The sequence below is a fragment of the Fragaria vesca genome, linkage group LG6 (genome assembly GCF_000184155.1).
Source record: "Fragaria vesca subsp. vesca linkage group LG6, FraVesHawaii_1.0, whole genome shotgun sequence".
Classification (NCBI taxonomy): Eukaryota; Viridiplantae; Streptophyta; class Magnoliopsida; order Rosales; family Rosaceae; genus Fragaria; species Fragaria vesca.
This window is the reverse complement of record NC_020496.1, coordinates 13,132,269-13,148,670: the sequence shown is the minus strand read 5'-3', so window position 1 is coordinate 13,148,670 and position 16,402 is coordinate 13,132,269. Positions and strand designations below refer to the sequence as shown.

Genomic DNA, 16,402 nt, shown 5'->3' with positions numbered 1-16,402 from the left:
AAAACTTCCTTGAGAAGTTAACAAAAGTATCATAGCCAGGCAAATACAAGGCGCCAAAAGCATGTCACTCACTCACTCCCTTTTTAGTTTTCGATTAATATTTAAAATGTCTTTAAAAGCTCATAACTTGTTCATGGTTCCTCACAATAATCACAAACCCTCCTCCATTTTCCTCTTCAAATTCTCGCCTTCCATTTTGACTGATCCTTTTTTCCTCTTCAGATTTCGTAAAGACGCTTCCTTTCTCCAAAAAAGCTCCAATCTTTGAACCACCCAGAACCTGAATCTGGAATCTCAGAATTTGTTTGGGAAATTTTTCCGATTCTAAAAAATCAGTCTTTGAATTTCCGGCAATGGAAGCTTCTGGTTTCAACGGCGCTGCGAGATTCGACGACGAGCAGGGCCTGAGGGTTCTGCTCGACGCTTTCGGCGCTGCGTTTTCGATCGAAGAAATCGCTTCTGCTTATTGCAAGGCCGGGAAGAACGCCGCGGCGGCCGCCGAGACTCTCGCTCTCTCCGGCCGCGAAGAAGCTTCTGGCGATATTGGGGAGAAGAAGAACAAAACGACGTCGGATAATGTGAGTGGGAATTCGAGGGGTTCGAAGACCAAGTACAGGCCGGTTTCAATTGGGAGTGTGTCTGATGTTATTGGGAAGCAATATGGGAATAAAACGACGTCGGGTGGTAGTAATGGAGGGAAGGCATTGAGATTGGACACCAAGGCCAAGGTGCTGCGGATTCCGGAGAGCTGGGCGGCCGAAAAGGCGGAGTCTTATTCATCTGGGGATGATGTGCTTCATCAGGATATGGAGGATTTTCTGTTCACTATGCTTGGAGAAGGGTTCAAGCTCGATAGGGATTTGATTCAAGATGTTCTTGGTAAAGCATCTAAACCTGAAATATAGTAGTGTGTTTTGTTTTATACAGCATTCAAATGTTTGGCATTGTTGTGGGAAGTGTTAGGATGATTCAAATCTTATCTAGCATGATTAGGAGTATTTGGAGATGATATACCATGTTAAATCAATCATCAGAATTTTGAATGGATAGTGTTTTTGTTGATGTTGCTGTTGCTGTGCCAGTGGAGTAGTTTCTTTCAGTGATCATAATGTAAGGACACTAATCTGGCTTTTTATATGCAGATAGTTGCGGCTATGATATGGAAAAGGTATACTACATTACTGAGGCCCTTCTGTCTTCCTTCATATGGATGTTATATCTTGTGATTAGCTATGGTGTATTCATGGAAAATTTATATTTTTCTTTAGGTGTGGCTAGGTCTTTTATTGCTCACATATGATATCCACTGCTGTGTCAAAATTCTTCTATTCTATCAGCTTTAAGAGAAACTTTTATATTTATAGTTGATGTAAAACCAAGTAGGGGAGGTGTGATTATAGACTACCATCCAGTTGCTTGATTGTAGCCTATCAGATCTGCATTTGCCACTTGGGAATTTTCTCGTCTATATATGAGTAAAAACTAAAAACCCAATCTTCACCTCTACCTCAAAGGCAGTTTCTTGACACCTTTAGTGGATTTGTTTGGTTGTGTGTTTGTTTGATTTTTCTTTTTCTTTCTCCGTAAAACTCTTTCCTATTCAATCTATTCAGTACAATAATTTCTCAAGCTTTTCCCTTATGCTATACCATTTTACGTTGTAAGCTGCTAGACATTGGGAAGATGTATTCACATATAAGTGCTCTAAAGCAATGATGTTTTATCCTTTAAAAAAAAAAAAATCACGTTTCATATTTTTATTTTCTTATTACCATTCAGAGCATGGAAAATATTATTAGTTTGTCAACATCAGCCTCGGATGAAAGAAACGAAGTGATCTGTAACTCCAATGATAAGGTCAGTAATATTTTCAAGCATTTAGTAGCCTAAACAGGATTGTATTAGCTTTTATGCTTTGTGAACTATAATAATAATAATGTGTATACTATAATTTTTTTAAAGGCTGTTCAAGCTTTAGAATTTCAAAACTTCCTATAAGGAGACATAAGACATCGTGAATTTGTATAAACTGCTAATTAGGAGGACCTTGTTTCTGTAACCCTTATATTGATGCTATCACCCAGACTACATATTATTAAAATGCTAACTAAGAGAGGACGTAGAAATCTGTCAAGCACATATTAGTAATTGCTACTCTATTTTCTTTTGAATAGTTTGTAATTGCTACTCTAGCACATCTGTGTCTCATTTGAGATTATTGTCCAGTCTGCAGGCTCATGTCTAAAAGTGGAAGCATATTCTCAAGGAGAGCACATAAACTCTACTGAAATGTATGTTCTTTCCTTACTGTTGTTATACCTACTGGATATCTGTCTTTGTTATGTGAAGAGGGGAAGGGAGAAGATGGTGAGTATCTATGTACATTTTCTTGCAGTAATGGAGTAGAATTGATTGGAAAAGAAAAGGACCGAATTGACCAAATTGATCTACCAAAGGAAATTTTGGCTTCTCTCTTCAGTGATCCTGAGAAACCTGAGGAGCCTGAGCTACCAAAAAAGAGAATAGTAAGACCAACAAGGGGATATGCAGCCTATGGCCATTTGGTGGTGGAACCTCCAAAAGATACATTTTCAGATAGCAGGACACCAGTGGTCTATCAACAGCATCACACTGAGGATGGTATGCACCCTTTTCTCTACACTGGTGTTTCCTGGTACCCTCTATGGTGCGGAAAAATAGTTGGATCAGTCTGTGTTGTAAATATGATACTGATATTAGGAATTCATTTAGTCCTTACTAAAGCAAAATTAAATCCTAAATATGGATCTCTAAGGCACACACTCCGTGTTTTGTGCTTGTTTTTTTTTTTTTTGTTTCAATCCTTCATAAATGTGTTGTAAGTGCAGATGCAGATGCAGATGAAGAAGATAGGTACCAGGTTCTTCGAAGAAGTGTGAAGGAGTATCGGAGTACGATGAAGGAGTATTACCAGGCAGTAAGTGGCTTTACATGGCTTAGTTTATTCCAATTATTTTATATACATTTTTAACACGCATAGTGGTTGCTCGTGGTAGGCTTGTAACTTTACGAACTATGGGGTAAAGATTTTAGTTTTCTTTTTTTAGGCTGTAGAAGCATTTTCCAAGGGAAATCGTGTCCGAGCTGACAAACTTACGGAACAGGTATAGTCTCCATCTTACTGTCATGATGAATTGATCAGATATTATCATCATATGAATATGAATGGCTTCCAACTACGTTACAAATAGCTTGACTTTAGCACGGCCTTCATGCATGCTCTAATATTTTTGTTGTTGCGGTAACAGTTCTTTTGGATATCCAACCAACCTTGCTATGAATCAATTTAATATCTTGTTAGATGAACTTATGACGGTTTAATGTATTATGGCATGGCAGGGACACTTTTTCCAGAAAAAGGCACAGGATGCAGACGAGGAGTCTAATAAAATGATCTTTAAACCTGGGTCAGCATCTTTAAAATGAACTTTTTGTGTTGTCCAACTTCTTAGGACATTGGTTAAGGGTAGTTCAAGGTTCTAACATTGATATATTTTCTTTCATTGCAGAAGTGCTGAGACACAAGGGGATATAGTTCTTGACTTGCATGAAGGTGGTGCCAAGGAGGCGATACGTCTTCTGAAGTGTCATCTTTCTTCATTTGCTGGTATCTCATGTAAGTGATTCTGCCTCATAGCCATAATTCTATAACTATTCCATATAAATTCAATTTGTTCTGCTGTCCTTTTTGTCAGCAATCAAGCATCTTAAGGTCATTATTGATACAAAGGAGAGAGATATCAAAAAAGGATCCCGGAGACGATTAGCAGTATGACCTCATCATTTATACTTGTTGCGTATGTTTGAAAATGCTTGATGTTTTACTTTCATATTATCAATTGACACAGGTTGTGAGGCTTCTGGAGGAAGAATCGATCAAGTGGGTTGAAGAAGAAAATGTTGGAACATTACTGATTCAGTTGGATAGTGTCAACCCAAAGAAGTTAAAATTTCTAAAAAAAGTAGTGACATGAATTATCAGATAGGTGACGGTAAAAAAGACAAGTGAGAAGTTGGTACTTTTGGCAAATTATAAATTGTTTTTGGAAAGAAAATGAAGTTTAGTAGTAGAAGGAAATGAACTGAGATGAGTACAAATTGTGAAATTGTCACATTTGAGGCGAGGCTTTTCAACTGTAATGACAGTGAATGAAGAATACTAGAAAAGTGCTCGCGTTTTGCTGCGGTGGGGATTTTGGTAGGTGTATTGGGGTGTTAGCAATATAAGGCGTATGTAGCTGTTTCTATGTGCGCTTTTGATGCCTGAAATAAATTATAAAATAAAAAATAAAAAAAACCATCTAGGATGCAGAAAATTCAATTAGCCCAAGTACATTTAACTAATACGAAAGCTAGCTCTGTGTCCTGACAACTCTAGCAAATTGCATAACTTACAACGAAATACAACCAGTGCAAGTAATCCAGATGTAATATTGTTTCATACACCCAAACTGGAACTACTTTAGTCATCCCAATAAATGACTATGCACCTATTGTGATCGTCATATTTACCTGTAAAGGGATCTCTCTTCTGCTACGTATTGATGAACATGCGTATCCAAAAATAGCATTGATAATAAAACCTAAAATAAGATCGGGATTCGCAAAATCGAGAAGGGCCGGAAGAGTAGTCGCCGGCGTCAAATCCGAACAAATCCAAGAACCCAATCAATAAAAGCTTGATCAAATCTAAAGACTAACTATAGTATAGCGTAACCCACGGTAAGTAGTGTAGTGGATGCATTGAGTCCCATCGCAGGAACTTCATGATATTGAACTCTCACGTCATGGGTTTGAACGCTAGTGTTGTTTAATGTTATTGCTGAATTATAAACATAGTCCGAGGAGGGGCTGCAATGTCATGCGGATTAGTCCTTAGGCCTATGAAGCCTTTAGGACACCGTGAACAATCTGAAACGAGTGTAAAATAATAATAATAATAATAATAATAATAATATAACGTAGAGGATAACGAGAGGACATTTCTGTCCGTTTTTTGTTATTATTTATTTTTTAAGTAGTGAACTGTCAAGTGTATACAAACTGATGCAAAATGTCGTTTTACTTGTGATTTTTGAGATAGAGCTCTCACTCTCACTGTCTCACTTCCAAAACCTACTAAGGTTCCGGACCTAGTTTCATCTTCCTTGGATCACGGTTTGTTTCATGTACTTGAGGACTTTATTATAGACAGGAAGGAACACTTGGGGGACGTCGGGACGATTCTGTTTAGAGAAATCTCTGCGTTAAATTCAGATGTGATCCTAATAGTTCTGTAAATTATGAACTGATGGTCAATTTCTTGAAGGTTCGATTTCATGGTGAGCTATCCATGAAGAATGCAACTTGTAAGCAATGAGTTCAACACCCGAGTGCGGCGCGAGCAGCGTTGGCAGTTTTTTCTTAGTTCTTTTTCTCTTCTTTTTTTCATTTAAGATGGACCAACCTGCTGATGGCAGTTTTTTCTTAGTTCTTTTTTTCTTCTTTTTTTCAGTTAAGATGGACCAACCTGCGGACGTTTACCAGTCCACACATTTTAATTTTATTTACATATTTATCACTTGAATTTATTTCATGATTGTCTCTCATCATATATATGGCGTGTTAATAACAAAAATGAGTGTGTTAATAACATCACCATATATATGATATATATGTATACATATCCTATCCAGAGCGGAGCCCCGTTTTGAAATTAAAATGTGAAACTCCTTATTTGACACACTTTAATAGTTTAAGGTCACATTTCCACATCTTCAGTGTTCATTGTCTATAACATAGTGTGTAGATCATCTATGCAAAGTTTCATCTAATTTGGAGATTACTTGGGCTTCTATAATCATGATTTACATGAACGGTTCCGTTTGAACATATTTTGTTCTATTGATTTATTTCATAGTACAAGTTCCCACTAAATAGCCAAAAATAAGGACTAGAAGTCCTTGTATACACACACAAGGCTTTTCAACTAATTAAGGAGATCCTTACCTTAGATAAGGTATGGATTTATTTAATCGACCGACTTTTCGATTATGTTTTCTCATCTTAACAGTTAATCTTTTAGGTATATCTAAATATATCATCTCTACAGATTTTCAGTCAAATTGATAATCATTAAGGCATTCAAAACTATGATTTAAAAGTAAAAGCACGAACGGTTCATAATGAACAGATTCGGCTCTTTCATTGATTTAATACATTTTTGATACTTTAACGATAATCAAATTAGCTGAAAAATTACAAAGCTGATCAAGTCATGTATATCTAAATATTGAACAGTTAAAGTGAGAAAATATGATTGAAAAATGTGTCAAATTAAGAAAATTCGTACCTTATCTAAGGTAAGGACCTCCTTACCTGGAAAAGCCTTGAAATTAAAAGCAAAATAGATTACAAACTACATGCACTATCCTACAAATGGTTGAGTGGATAACCCAACGTTAAAGGGAAAATAATCGGTAGTGGCACAACGCAATTGTCAGTTAGGTTTTATGTGGTTCACCGCTTCAATTAGCGTTAGATGACATGACCTCTCCATCACTAATGCGTCTTACATAGTTTTATTCTTGAGGTTCATTCCAAAACGTGTCTCAATGTATGGAGCTGACTTTGCACATTTAAGTACATTGTCTCTCTCGGGGGAGATGTAAGATGTGTGCACTTGCACCTATCGCCCCCCCCCCCCCTTTTAACGACCCGACGGCCTCGTCAGCTGGAGACAGACTCTAATACCCTATGTAACAGCCTAGTCCACACAACTGAGATATTTTCCGCTTTGAGCCCACCGGTCCTCACGGTTTTGTTCTTCAGGTGTCACCCAAAAACGCATCTCATTGTAAGAAGTTGACTCTGTACATATAAGCACATCAATTTTGTCTCCCCCGCACGATGTGGGAGTGCATCTGCTAGCTTACTAGTGCCTTCAGTACCTGCCCGGTCAGGTCACCAAAATTATGATCACCCCCTCAGCGAGTTCGAAATTGCCTCCAAATTATGATATAATTGTGTAAGTATTAGAATTAAGTTTAACAATTTGGTATATTGTGCCCTCTTAGGGAATTTCGGCTTTCTTAATTTATTTCAAATTTTGCCACTAATCAAGAGAAAGTTAGTTTAGGTATATTTTAAGGTTACCATTAATTGCAAGGCCTTGATGCGTTGAGTTCACATCTACATGGTTGCGCCTCGTCGTGTTTGCTTAGCCACAAAGTCATATCCGTCAAGGTCAGGTAAACAAAAGTTTTGATGACAAATAAACAGAGATAGATAAAGATAACTATTTACAAAAAAAACATCAATCGATTTTTATGCAAATTCACAAACGAGTCAATGTTGACCTGAATGTATAAAAGATGATTGACGTGTCATTGAAAATTACCTCAAATGTCACACTGTAATCAAAATTACCATATATGGAGGTCTAAATAAAAGCTTAAATTCGTTCTAAGATGATTTACCAATTTGAAGAGAATGATTTACCATGTTCATGGATAAACCCATAAAAAAATCCACAGTAAAACGTCACTTTCCTTTCATGATTTACCATAATTTGAAGAGAATGATGATCCATGGGAAAAGCAGAGAGAGAGAGAGAGAGTACATTGAATGATGCATAAGCTGTCCCCAGCAGCCCTTCATGCCATTGGATCCTCACCAAGATACGTTGAACCCTTCCTATTCCTATGCGCTTAAATTAACAAAAAATCGTACCCGGTTTTGCCTAATTAATTACTTACCTAACAGTCCCTAAATCTCCCCTAAATCCAATATTTAATCACCTAACCGAAATCAAAACACAAAAAATCCGTGACCACACTCGAGCGTGTGAAAAAAAAAAAAAAAAACTTTTCAGGAGCCTGGGGCCCACCCGAAAGACCAATTAGGAAATAAAATAATTGTGGAAAAAGCACGAAATTACAATTACGCCACCCGAACATAACCCCTCACCACCACCGCTTTGGCCTTTTTCTCTCTCCCTCTCTCTCCGACAGTCCAGAGAGAGAAAAATTCAGACCATTTCTGAAGAGCGCAGGACTCGTTTTCATTTTTCAACGATGGCGGGTTTTAGGGTTTTGTGACGGAGCCGATTTAGCTTAACGATTCCGATGGAAATGATAACAACAACAAGGAGATCGAACTACACGCTTCTGAGCCAGGTCCCCGACGATCAGTTCACGGCGACGTCGTTTTACGAGGCGGAGGGGAAGAACAATAATAACAACAACAACAACAAGGCCAAGGTGGACGGCAGAGGTTCTGATTGGGAGATGGGAGGAGGAGGAGAGTACCGGGCGGCGAATAATCCGCCGTCGAATCGGATCGGGAACGTGTTCTCGTCCGTCGGATTGCAGCGGCAGTCGAGCGGGAGCAGCTTCGGGGAGAGCTCGCTGTCCGGCGAGTACTACGCGCCGACTCTGTCGACCACGGCGGCGAATGAGATTGACGGATTCGGGTACGTGAACGACGGCGAGTTTAGAGGGAAGATAGGGATGGATGGGACGGTAGTGGGGCCTACCGGAGGGTCGTCGTTCGGGAAGAGCTGGGCGCAGCAGACGGAGGAGAGTTATCAGCTGCAGTTGGCTTTGGCTCTGCGGCTCTCGTCGGAGGCCACTTGCGCCGATGATCCTAATTTCTTGGATCCAGTGCCGGATGAATCTTCGTCGAGGTTGTCCAGCTCTGCCGATGCCGTTTCGCATCGATTTTGGGTATGTTTACTGTGCTTTTTGATCCTCTTAGGGAATTTCTTTTACTATTGTTATGTTTAGAAGTTTGCTTTATCTATTCGTATGGGCAGCACTGTAGCAGATGTTCTTAGGCATGAAACCTGGAGGATCTTCCAAATGTATTTCTGTTTTGGCCCCAAACCGGGAGGTGTCAAGCTGGCCTTATATGAACTAGGACAGTTGACTGAAGAAATCATACTAATAAATTAATCATCCCTAAGTGCCGTGCCATTGCAAGCTTTTAGTCCACAGCAAACAAGAAAGCCTTGATGTCCATGGAACTAAATGTCTTCCACAACCTAGCCTTTTGCTCTAGCTAGCAGTAGATTATTGAACAATGTATTACTTCAGTCAAACCAAATACGCATTTGTTACAGTTAAGAAAAAGTTTGTTTTGTTGTGTGATTCTGATGTAATTACACTTCAGTTCTAGAGTGTTTATGTGACATTCTTAATGTAAAAAAGTTACAAGTCAAAAACAGTCACGAAATAAAGCGGTCGGTCATTAATAGTTGCAAGTCTAGTAACTTGGATGTATGTTAATGAAGAGGCTGTCACTTAATGAAATCAATTTTTATGGTTAAGTTGGCTTTTTATGGTTAATATGCGTCCTGCATATACAAGTGCAATTATCTCTTGTCAGACGGACAGACAATCTGATAGTTATGGTGTTAGACTTGGATCAAAGTAGTTTGTTTGGACAAAATAAATTTGTCTCAAGATCACAGCCCAACAGCATAATATGTCAAATGTCTGACAAGAGATACATTTGTGATCACAGTCAGAGGCACACACATATTGGTAAGCTAATGAAGAGTAAGAAATGCTTTAAAGAAAATGTTCATCTTCCCAATTGTTTATGTTGTGTTATAACATTTGGATTTATTCTATCCTATTTGGTATAATGTGCATCAGGTGAATGGCTGTCTGTCCTACTTTGACAAAGTGCCTGATGGGTTTTACCTTATTCATGGGATAGATTCGTATGTATGGTCTATGTGCACTGATATGCAGGAGAGTGGTCGTATACCATCAATTGAATCGTTAAGATCTGTTGATCCTGGTAATGGATCTTCTATAGAAGTGATCTTAATTGATCGACGTAGTGATCCCAGCTTAAAGGAACTTCAAAATAGGGTCCTCAGCATTTCTCATGCTTGCATAACCAAGACAGAGATTGTTGATCAGTTGGCAAAGCTTGTATGCAGCCGTATGGGGTAAGCTGTCTGTACCTTCTGTCCATATCATTGTCGAACATCTGTGTCTGCATTCATACCTAATCAAGTTTTTATTGCTGTCACAAGGGGTTCAGCATCTGTTGGAGAGGCTGATTTTTTTCCTATATGGAGGGAGAGCAGTGATGAGCTAAAAGATTGCTTAGGATCAGTAGTTGTTCCAATAGGCAGCCTTTCTATTGGCCTCTGTAGACATCGTGCTTTATTATTCAAGGTAAGGTTCCAATTTAGTGTAGCATGTCATTACCAATTATTTTTAGCGTAATCTGTTTTTTTTTAGTTATTTGCCTACATATTTTAGAATACGTACTTTATCGACTATCATTTTCAAAATCTTAAAAATACCATCACTACTTTAAACAATTTGAAAAATATATTTTAAGTCCTGGATAATATTATGTGGTCACTACCACTTTCATTCAACCTATATTATATTCACCACATTTGCAAACACTTCTTGTGTGTATTCCATCTTATCATTGTTATTATTTTTATTTTATAAGAAACAAATAATTAACATAGATTACGTAAAAATATGGAATAATTCTATCTTAGTTTTATCATTAATAAAACTATTTGTTGTTTCCGGTAATTGGTTAAACAAGATTCTAATTTTCATATCACATATGCTTCATTTTAATTTTGTCAGAATTGAAAGAACTTCTAACCCTTAATATAATAATCTTCTTAGGTGATTGTTAATACAGTAGAACCTCAATCTTAATACTCGAAGAATTACTAAGCTCGATTTAATAATACTTGTTTGGTCCCGGCTTAGTGATAACGTGCTAAATTAACCTCAATTATATAATATGTGCTAGATTAATAGAATATCCTTGGTCCGAAGGCTATTTATTTATAGAGGTTTAACTTAATATGATTTATTCAACCTTCATGTTTATTCTTGAAGGTGCTAGCTGACTCAATTGATCTACCGTGCCGAATTGCCAAAGGCTGTAAATATTGCACAAGAGATGATGCTTCCTCTTGTCTTGTTCGTTTTGGTGTTGACAGGTATGCTTTATCAACTATGGTATCTGTTCTGACTACTGGAACGGTCGATTTCTTTTTTCTTTCGCCCTAGGTTCCGCCTTTCCGAATGAAACCCTAGGAATGTTTCATTATGGGCTGGATTGAATACATTTCTCACTTTTCAGAAATATTTTAGCTGATGAATTAGTAGTAGAACAAAAATCTATTTATTTGCATAAACTTTCCGAAGAAATTTAGGAACAGTAATGCAACTTACTTTTCAGACTCCGTAGTTTGTAACTGCAGGAGTCATGCAAGTTATTACATGAGTACAACTCTATACTTGATAAGTTTGTGATTCTTAAATGCGTTTAGGTTTTGTCTTCTGTGGTGATAGTCTAACCCAAAATGTTATATTTATTAGTAACTTGTATATACAAAAAACAAATAGTAATATTTGTTACAGATGAAGAGACTTGTATATATTTAATCTTTGAGGAATGGGGTTTGCCTTCAATTTACTGCCTTGTGTTATGGAATTGGTAGAGATGTCTGACATGGAATATTGTTCTACTCCAGGGAGTTGTTCGTTGACTTGATTGGGAATCCAGGATGCTTATGCGAGCCTGATTCCTTGCTCAATGGTCCATCAACCATCTCAATTTCTTCACCGCTGCGCTTTCCAAGAATCAGAACAGTTGAACCTACCATTGATTTTAGGACACTGGCCAAACAGTATTTCTCGGACTGCCAGTTGCTTAATCTTGTATTCGATGAAGCTCCGGCAGGTGATTTGTTTGATCCCAGATCTTAATATAAAGATGGGTACAGTTTTTACAAATGTGTTTACTCTAATGAAGATTTAGATCATTTCCACTTTGGAGGAGGTTCTTAATGTTTTATCAATAAAGGAAAAAAATGCATTATCTCAAGGTCTCTGAACTATATAATCTGAAGACAAATATAGAAATATATGTCTGCATATAGTTTGTGTTATACATTTGCATACAGTTCTTTATGCTTTGGTTGTGTTTACAAGTTGTGTATTTGAGTAATATAAAGTACAACAATTCGATAATTCATTAAGCCTTTGCATATAATTCTAACTATGTTGAGGTTGTGGCTATCTTTTTTTTCTTTTTCTTTTTTGTAATTCGTTAGTGATCTCTCAAAACAATTCTGTTTCATATATTGTTGTTTTTTTCATCACAGGAAGTGCTGGCAATGAGGACAATAAGGGTTTCTCTATGTATCCTAAGCAGAAGTTTACAGATGGAAACAACCTTTTTCTGGATTCAAGTCTCGATGATGACACTTCTATGCATGTTGACGATCGGAGTCCCCAGTTGCTTAAATCATATAATCCTTCTCAGAACATTGTACACCAACAAACAATGTTAAAAGATCAAATCCCCCTAAAGCGTATACCACCTATAGGACATAGAGACATTTCAAGATTGGATACAAGTAGGGACTCGAGGTTCGGTGAGGGACTGCAAGTGGTTCCTAGTAAACCAAATAAAGAGTTGACCTTCGATGTGGATGATTTGGACATTCCGTGGAGTGAGCTTGCACTGAAAGAGAGAATTGGTGCAGGTAATTTACCCTCATGTCCAGCTATTATGTGGCGTACCCAAAGAAAGTCATCATATGTTTTTCATGCATTAAATGCGGTCCTTAGAAGTAAGGTCTTATGCATTAAATGCAGTCCTTAGAAGTAAGGTCTTATGTGGCGTACCCAAAGAAAGTCATCATATGTTTTTCATGCATTAAATGCGGTCCTTAGAAGTAAGGTCTTATGAGGCTGTAAAAACTGACATTGTGCATTTGCAGGTTCTTTTGGAACTGTTCATCGTGCTGATTGGCATGGCTCTGTAAGCACATAATTTTATTCATACTCTGCCATCGTAAAATTTAATTTTATGAGGTATTTAACACTTAATTATTGCATATTTAAGGATGTTGCTGTGAAGATTCTTATGGAGCAAGAATTTCATGCTGAACGCTTTAAAGAGTTCTTAAGGGAGGTATGTAGTGGCAAATTCTGTAGTAAATTTAAGGTCAAAGACATAACTAACTGCAGTTTGAGCATTTTGGTCTTTATTTGGAGTAAAGTTTCACCTGTTTTTTTATCAGGTTACAATAATGAAACGCCTGCGGCATCCAAATATTGTGCTTTTTATGGGTGCAGTTACAAAGCCCCCGAACTTGTCCATTGTCACAGAATATCTATCAAGGTTTGTGATCCCTTCTTACAGCCACCATAAAACCGTCAAAGTGTAAATCATATGAATGGAAATTTTACATGGCTATTAAGCATTTATACCACTTTACAAGCTTTTAATATAAACTGCAGAGGGAGCTTGTATAGGCTGTTGCATAAACCTGGCCCAGTGCTGGATGAGAGGCGCCGGTTGAATATGGCTCACGATGTGGTGCGTATCTGAAGACTACATGATTGTTATTTTTTGAAGGCTTTATTGTTCTTTTCCTGTTTATCTAAATTTCAAATTACAGTTTCCGGCTTTTATGATTTGAAATTGTTTCACAGGCAAAGGGGATGAATTATCTTCATAGGAGGAATCCTCCCATTGTTCATCGAGATTTAAAATCTCCAAACCTTTTGGTTGACAAAAAATATACTGTGAAGGTATGTTTTGAACTGACCAACATATATTTGCTTAGGATTGGTGTTTGGGATGGATTGTCGATGTTGATTTAGTTGGGTAACACATAGATGAATTTATCTTGCTGCTTTATGGGTTTTTGGGCTCAATCTCTATGTTTCTTTTATTCATTTGATTTTCTTTAATCTTTGTCTCATGACTGCTTTTTGTGTGTATGCTTAGTGTAACATTAACATTTTCTAAAACCTTGGTAGGTTTGTGATTTTGGTCTTTCCCGTTTAAAGGCCAACACCTTTCTTTCATCAAAATCAGCTGCAGGGACTGTAAGTTCTTTTAAACTATGCAACAGACTTTACCAGTTTAAGATGGCTTATGTTTCATTAAATTAAAATTTGAAACCATCTCCTCTTATTAGCCTGAATGGATGGCACCAGAAGTCCTGCGTGATGAACCATCAAATGAGAAGTCAGATGTTTACAGTTTTGGTGTAATATTGTGGGAACTTGCGACATTGCAACAGCCCTGGGGTAATTTGAATCCAGCGCAGGTTTGTTTTCTAAATATGATGAATGTTAACACCCATACATACAACATTCAATGACGTTTCTCTTATAGATTAGAAAGAAATCCCAAAGAGCTGATGGCTATGATAACACTTCCTCATTATGTGTTACAGTTCTTCATTTGTGGATATTACAGAATGGGGTGTTTTTCGTATTACTGTTGCTTGAACTTTACCTTGATGATGTTCATTTTTTCTATTCAACATTGTAGGTTGTAGCAGCTGTTGGTTTTAAAAACAAAAGGCTTGAGATTCCACGTGATTTGAATCCTCAAGTGGCTTCTATAATTGAGGCATGCTGGGCCAAGTGAGTTTAAGATTCCAATTTTTATATTGAACCACACTCCTCAATCAACTATGTTTTCATTGACAACAACCATCATGCTGCAGTGAGCCCTGGAAACGACCTTCATTCGCTAGTATCATGGAGTCTTTGAAGCCATTGATTAAAGCTCCCACACCTCAACCTAGTCATGCAGACTTGCCAATACTCACCTGAATGGGTCAACGCTTACAAAGAGTGTCTTATTCATGCACATAATACAGCATTCTTTTAGATTTGATGTCTGGCGGGATTACTTGCTGTTTATAGTCCGGGTATGCCTAAACTTCCACTTCAGTTTTCTAACATGAGTAGTACCCCAGTGTTGCACTATTGATGTGGGAATATTGTACAGCAATGACTAGAGTCTGGGTATGGTATATACCCTAGTTTGGAAGAAAATCAAGGTGTGAATCTATCACAGCAATAAGATTTCATCCTTCAAAACCTAGTACATTTCACGCTTCCTGGTCTGCACGGAAGCCTACTGGGAGTCTTGCCTCTCTATCTTTATATTTATGTGCGTTAGTTAACTAGTATAGTATGTGATAATGTGACATCATGCTTCCTCTAATCATGTGCATGGCAGCCTCTTCTGTGTTTTAAACAGAACAGCATGGACTTCATGCGTTCTTTAGTAATCAGATGTGCAGCCTGCTAGTACAGTGGGCTTGCAAATCAGATCTTCACTTTGTCATTAGTTTAACATGGTTCTTCTAATTGATTGATGTCCATGGTTGTTAATGGTCATTAAACTGCTGCTAGTCGACTTGTGGAATGCCTCTGGAGACTCTGGGGGCCGCTTTCATGCCAAAGATACCTTAGATAACTTAAGATACCTTAGGTGGTAGGTTTTGAGGGCTTGCAAAACCATCTGTTTACTCTCGAAGTGTTAATTCTGTCTTTCATTTTACTTTGCCTGGATTCTTGTATACTAAACTGGCATGTGTTGATATCTGATGTTCATTCTGTATAATTGGTTGCAGAGTCATTGTACATTACTGTCCTTATCACCAATTGAGAATTCTGATTCTTTATGCAAACCAAGGAACAAGTGCCCATGGTGTCTGCATTGCCATCCCTACCAAAATCACTTCAAAAAGATCATTCTAAAACATCATCTTGGGGAAGCTGTATAATTTATATTCATAAGTTTGCATGTAGAAAAAATGACGCTAGCTAGAATCAGACGGCAGCTATCCCAGCGTTGTACACAACTTGTGCTAGTCTTTTGCACTTTGCGTGAAATGTGAAAAGGTAGACATTTTTTTAGAGGTTTCTATTTTGCTCCCCAAGTGCAATTGAAGAAAACTGTAGGAAAGCTGATATACCATTAGCAGTTGAGTATTCGCTGACGAGTAAGTTTCATGTGATGTAAGAGCAAGTTATACATGATAAACGGCCAAGTGCCTGGCTGATTAGCAGCAAATTCTTTGTAATTTATAGTAAAATTTATCGGTCACCTTTGGTGAAGTTGGAGCGTCGGTTTCTATTTTCCTTTTGCTTGCTGGGGAGATCAAACAACTTTACTATAATGTATTATGTATTGATGAGCAGGTCAATTAAGGGTGCCAACTATAGATGCTTGTCGACTTCATCATTGATTTAAGGGAAAACCGAAAATGTCTCAAAAATTCAATTATATCACATTGGATGTACTTGAAATATTTTCCCAACAAATCTTTGCTCTGTCACAATTATTCAAAGCGCTCTTAATTAGTAGTATTAATTGTTTTGCTTCCCGGTCTTGGAAATTTTGTACCATGTACCATGATAGAGCTAGCTTGTTTGCTTGGAGTCATTTCGTTCTTACACAACAAAAGGGAGCCGAGCTTTGTTGATGATGATATCGCGAAGACATCTCATTCACTTGGTATTCAAGCTTGAGATCATTCTCCTTTATTTGCTAACGCAACCTTTAA

At 37.6% G+C, this 16,402-nt stretch overlaps 2 protein-coding genes across 2 annotated transcripts; both read left to right on the top strand.

The window, feature by feature from the left end:
* The first annotated feature begins 30 nt into the window (after positions 1-30).
* Positions 31-4,094, top strand: LOC101306064. Its single transcript, XM_004302981.1, has 12 exons — positions 31-63; positions 223-879; positions 1,143-1,168; positions 1,780-1,857; positions 2,227-2,291; positions 2,396-2,640; positions 2,868-2,956; positions 3,087-3,143; positions 3,379-3,446; positions 3,549-3,655; positions 3,735-3,808; positions 3,888-4,094. The coding sequence occupies exons 2-12, from the start codon at positions 354-356 to the stop codon at positions 4,011-4,013; spliced, it is 1,461 nt and encodes a 486-aa protein (XP_004303029.1). The 5' UTR covers positions 31-63; positions 223-353; the 3' UTR covers positions 4,014-4,094.
* Positions 4,095-8,051: 3,957 nt separating this feature from the next.
* Positions 8,052-15,125, top strand: LOC101305774 (serine/threonine-protein kinase CTR1-like). The gene is made up of 15 exons (XM_004302980.1): positions 8,052-8,744; positions 9,678-9,979; positions 10,067-10,211; positions 10,908-11,011; positions 11,549-11,757; positions 12,182-12,565; positions 12,803-12,843; positions 12,928-12,996; positions 13,106-13,206; positions 13,326-13,404; positions 13,521-13,619; positions 13,851-13,919; positions 14,012-14,143; positions 14,371-14,465; positions 14,549-15,125. Exons 1-15 carry the CDS (start codon positions 8,145-8,147, stop codon positions 14,655-14,657), a joined length of 2,538 nt encoding a protein of 845 aa, XP_004303028.1. The 5' UTR covers positions 8,052-8,144; the 3' UTR covers positions 14,658-15,125.
* Positions 15,126-16,402: the final 1,277 nt, after the last annotated feature.